Source organism: Mus pahari, unplaced genomic scaffold (genome assembly GCF_900095145.1).
Source record: "Mus pahari unplaced genomic scaffold, PAHARI_EIJ_v1.1 scaffold_13537_1, whole genome shotgun sequence".
Taxonomy (NCBI): domain Eukaryota; kingdom Metazoa; phylum Chordata; class Mammalia; order Rodentia; family Muridae; genus Mus; species Mus pahari.
In genome coordinates, this window is record NW_018392725.1 from 6,685 (window position 1) to 9,438 (window position 2,754).

General features: G+C 36.1%; 1 protein-coding gene across 1 annotated transcript in view; it reads left to right on the forward strand.

Moving 5' to 3' along the window:
* LOC110315158 (vomeronasal type-2 receptor 1-like) overlaps positions 1-2,754 on the forward strand; it is a gene marked incomplete at its 5' end in the record, with an annotated part of 7,927 nt that overhangs the window by 4,516 nt on the left and 657 nt on the right. The window contains 2 exons of the mRNA XM_021189286.1: positions 1,006-1,129; positions 2,476-2,751. Of these exons, the coding sequence (XP_021044945.1) occupies positions 1,006-1,129; positions 2,476-2,751 (400 nt within the window). The remainder of the gene's footprint in view (positions 1-1,005; positions 1,130-2,475; positions 2,752-2,754) is intronic.

Here is a 2,754-nt window from a genome sequence, read left to right on the forward strand (position 1 = left end):
AATGGGCAAAGTCTCAGGAGTTTGGTTTATGGGGATCCTGGTATCTCATGGTCCTGGGGTTTCTAGTACTGGAATAACCTCTAGTAGAGTAGGTGTCTTTTTCAACCACAATCTTCAGGCTATCCAATTCAGGAGAAGACTAAATTGAAGTTATATTCATGTAACTAAAGTGATTTATATGAAATTCAAACAAATTTAAAATTCTTAAACTGCAAAAAAAGTGTATTATATCTTAATCAGTTTATGGCAATTTAATAGTCAATGTTGTACTTCTTACTTTGTATGGTTCTAGTTTCTTTGGTTTTGTTTTTGTTTTCTGAGCTGAGGTCTTACTAGATTGTCGAAGCTGTCGCTAAGTATGAATCGCAAAATATTTTTTTGTGTGTTTGTAAATACTTATCTCCCCAGAATGATAAGTAAACAGCTGGTTTATTTTGAATTTCCCTTACATGTCCATTTAGAATATAAAAATACAAAGATACCTATGTATTCTATTGAAATTTGTAAATGCAGTAAGCAACAAAACATTCCAAGCTAAGCTTTCCCTACATTTTCTGTTTATATTAGTATTTCACATGGAACAGATGGTTCATTATTGTCATTTTCTGCCATTCAATGAGGATAGATGTCTACATATAAAAAATAATTTCTTGATATGCAGTTGCTGAAGGAAATATCCTTCAGGAGCTGAAGACAGTTATTGGTGTCACAATTCTCATCAAACCGGACATATTATACTGTCTATATAAAGCATCTCATGTGATAGTAGTTTGGTCTTCATCACCAAGGTGAAGAAAATCTGTCCTTATAGCTAGTTTCACATTTCCAGAGTCAGTCACAAGTCTGTATTTAGATGAAGATCTTTCCATGCTCTCCATGTTATCATGTTTTGTTGGATATCTTTGCTTAGTATCCTACACTCATTTCCTTAATAATGAGGACACATGTTTCAAAAGTGGAAATGTTTCACTGACTTGTTATGCCCACTTACTGTGTTTTCTCTAGCTTCCTGACTCATTCTGCACAAAAGTGTGTCCTCCAGGGACCAGGAGGGGATTTCTCCCAGGACAACCCCTATGCTGCTTTGATTGTATCCCATGTGAGGATGGATATGTGTCAGAGAAACCAGGTAGAGATGGCCACATTTTCATGAAGAGTAATGCAGTTAGATTAGACATTTCCTGACATAGACATCCTTGAAATGATTTTCTATAAGATATATAAGCAATGTATCACAAAATAATTAACATCAACTTATTAAATGTTCTTTGAAGTATGAATGAAGGATAATATTGTTTTNCTATTAGAGTTGGAAAAAACCTACAACCATGTGCATAAGGCAACACCAATGTAAACAGATAGAATGTGAAATATGAATAAAGTCATAAAATCTTCTAAGTACTTGTTTTTTAAGTATACTGAATAATAACTAGGAGAAAGTCCTCAAATTGTCCTAAGGTTCTAAGCACCGAATGAACATGCATTACACAGTGGCTGAGGATTGGACTACTGTGACAACTTGCTCATTTGCTACTCAGTGGAGGTGACAGAGAAAGGTTTGATTTCTAGAAATACGTTAGAGTCGATTGATTTACATTTTTTTCCTTGAAGAAAATAAAATTCTCTTGTCTTTTGTCCTATAGTCCACAAGAGTAATCATTTAAAATGACAAAGAGATCTGTGATTGAAAGAAGCACCCTGTAAGCTACACAACTCCCTTGCTAAAGGTCCCAACGTCTCTACAAAGAATTCCATCTAGAGCTGTGCAGACCAGGAGTCAGAGTAGTTGAAAGAAAATATCTGTTTGACCTGAAATTTAAATTAACACTGTGTCAAACCATTACATCATCTGCCAAAATCTCACCTCAGCTAGATTTTCCTTTGTCACCAATGCTTGCTCTTAGAGCCTCCCCATAGACATAGCACTATTAGCCTCAGGGACCATGATTGGTGGTTTTGTTTTCATTCCCATCATCATCTTCTTCACTCAATGAATGAGCAGCTAGAGTTGGGTACTTTTGGGTATGCACGTACATGATTCTTCTCCATGAGGGGATGATATTAACTAAGAGATAGAAAACAAAAGGTTTAACCAGCTGTGCCAGTCATTTTGATTATTTCCTATCAGAAAATGTTACTTCCTCATTCTTGGACTGTTCTCAAGTTGATAAAGACACAGTCTTCTTCATTCAGCCAATAGAGGAGAAAGAACGGAACTCATCAATAGAAAACACAGAGAAGAAGTTCGAGGAGAAAAGTGATCATTTCCTGAATGTGTTAAAACAAATCTGAATGTGTTATATCATCTGTAACAGGCCATTATTATAATTGTAATTTTAAGATATTATATAGACCTATATTAGATTTCCAGTAAACTCTGCTCAAGTCTTTAACTGCCTCAGAGTGTACACACTTAAATGTGACAAAATTTTTATGTCAATAGGCAATTATCCTGTTTTTATTTTTGTACAATAGGTCAAAGGCTATGTAATCCATGCAGTGAAGATGACTGGTCCAATGCAGAGAAGAACAAGTGTGTGCCAAAGCTTGTGGAATTCCTCGCTTATGAGGAGGCTCTGGGATTCACCTTAATCATTCTTTCCATATTTGGAGCACTTGTGGTCTTGGCAGTCACTGTTGTGTATGTGATCCACAGGCACACTCCATTGGTGAAAGCCAATGACCGGGAGCTGAGCTTCCTCATTCAGATGTCTCTGGTCATCACTGTGCTGTCAACCATTCTGTTTATAGGCA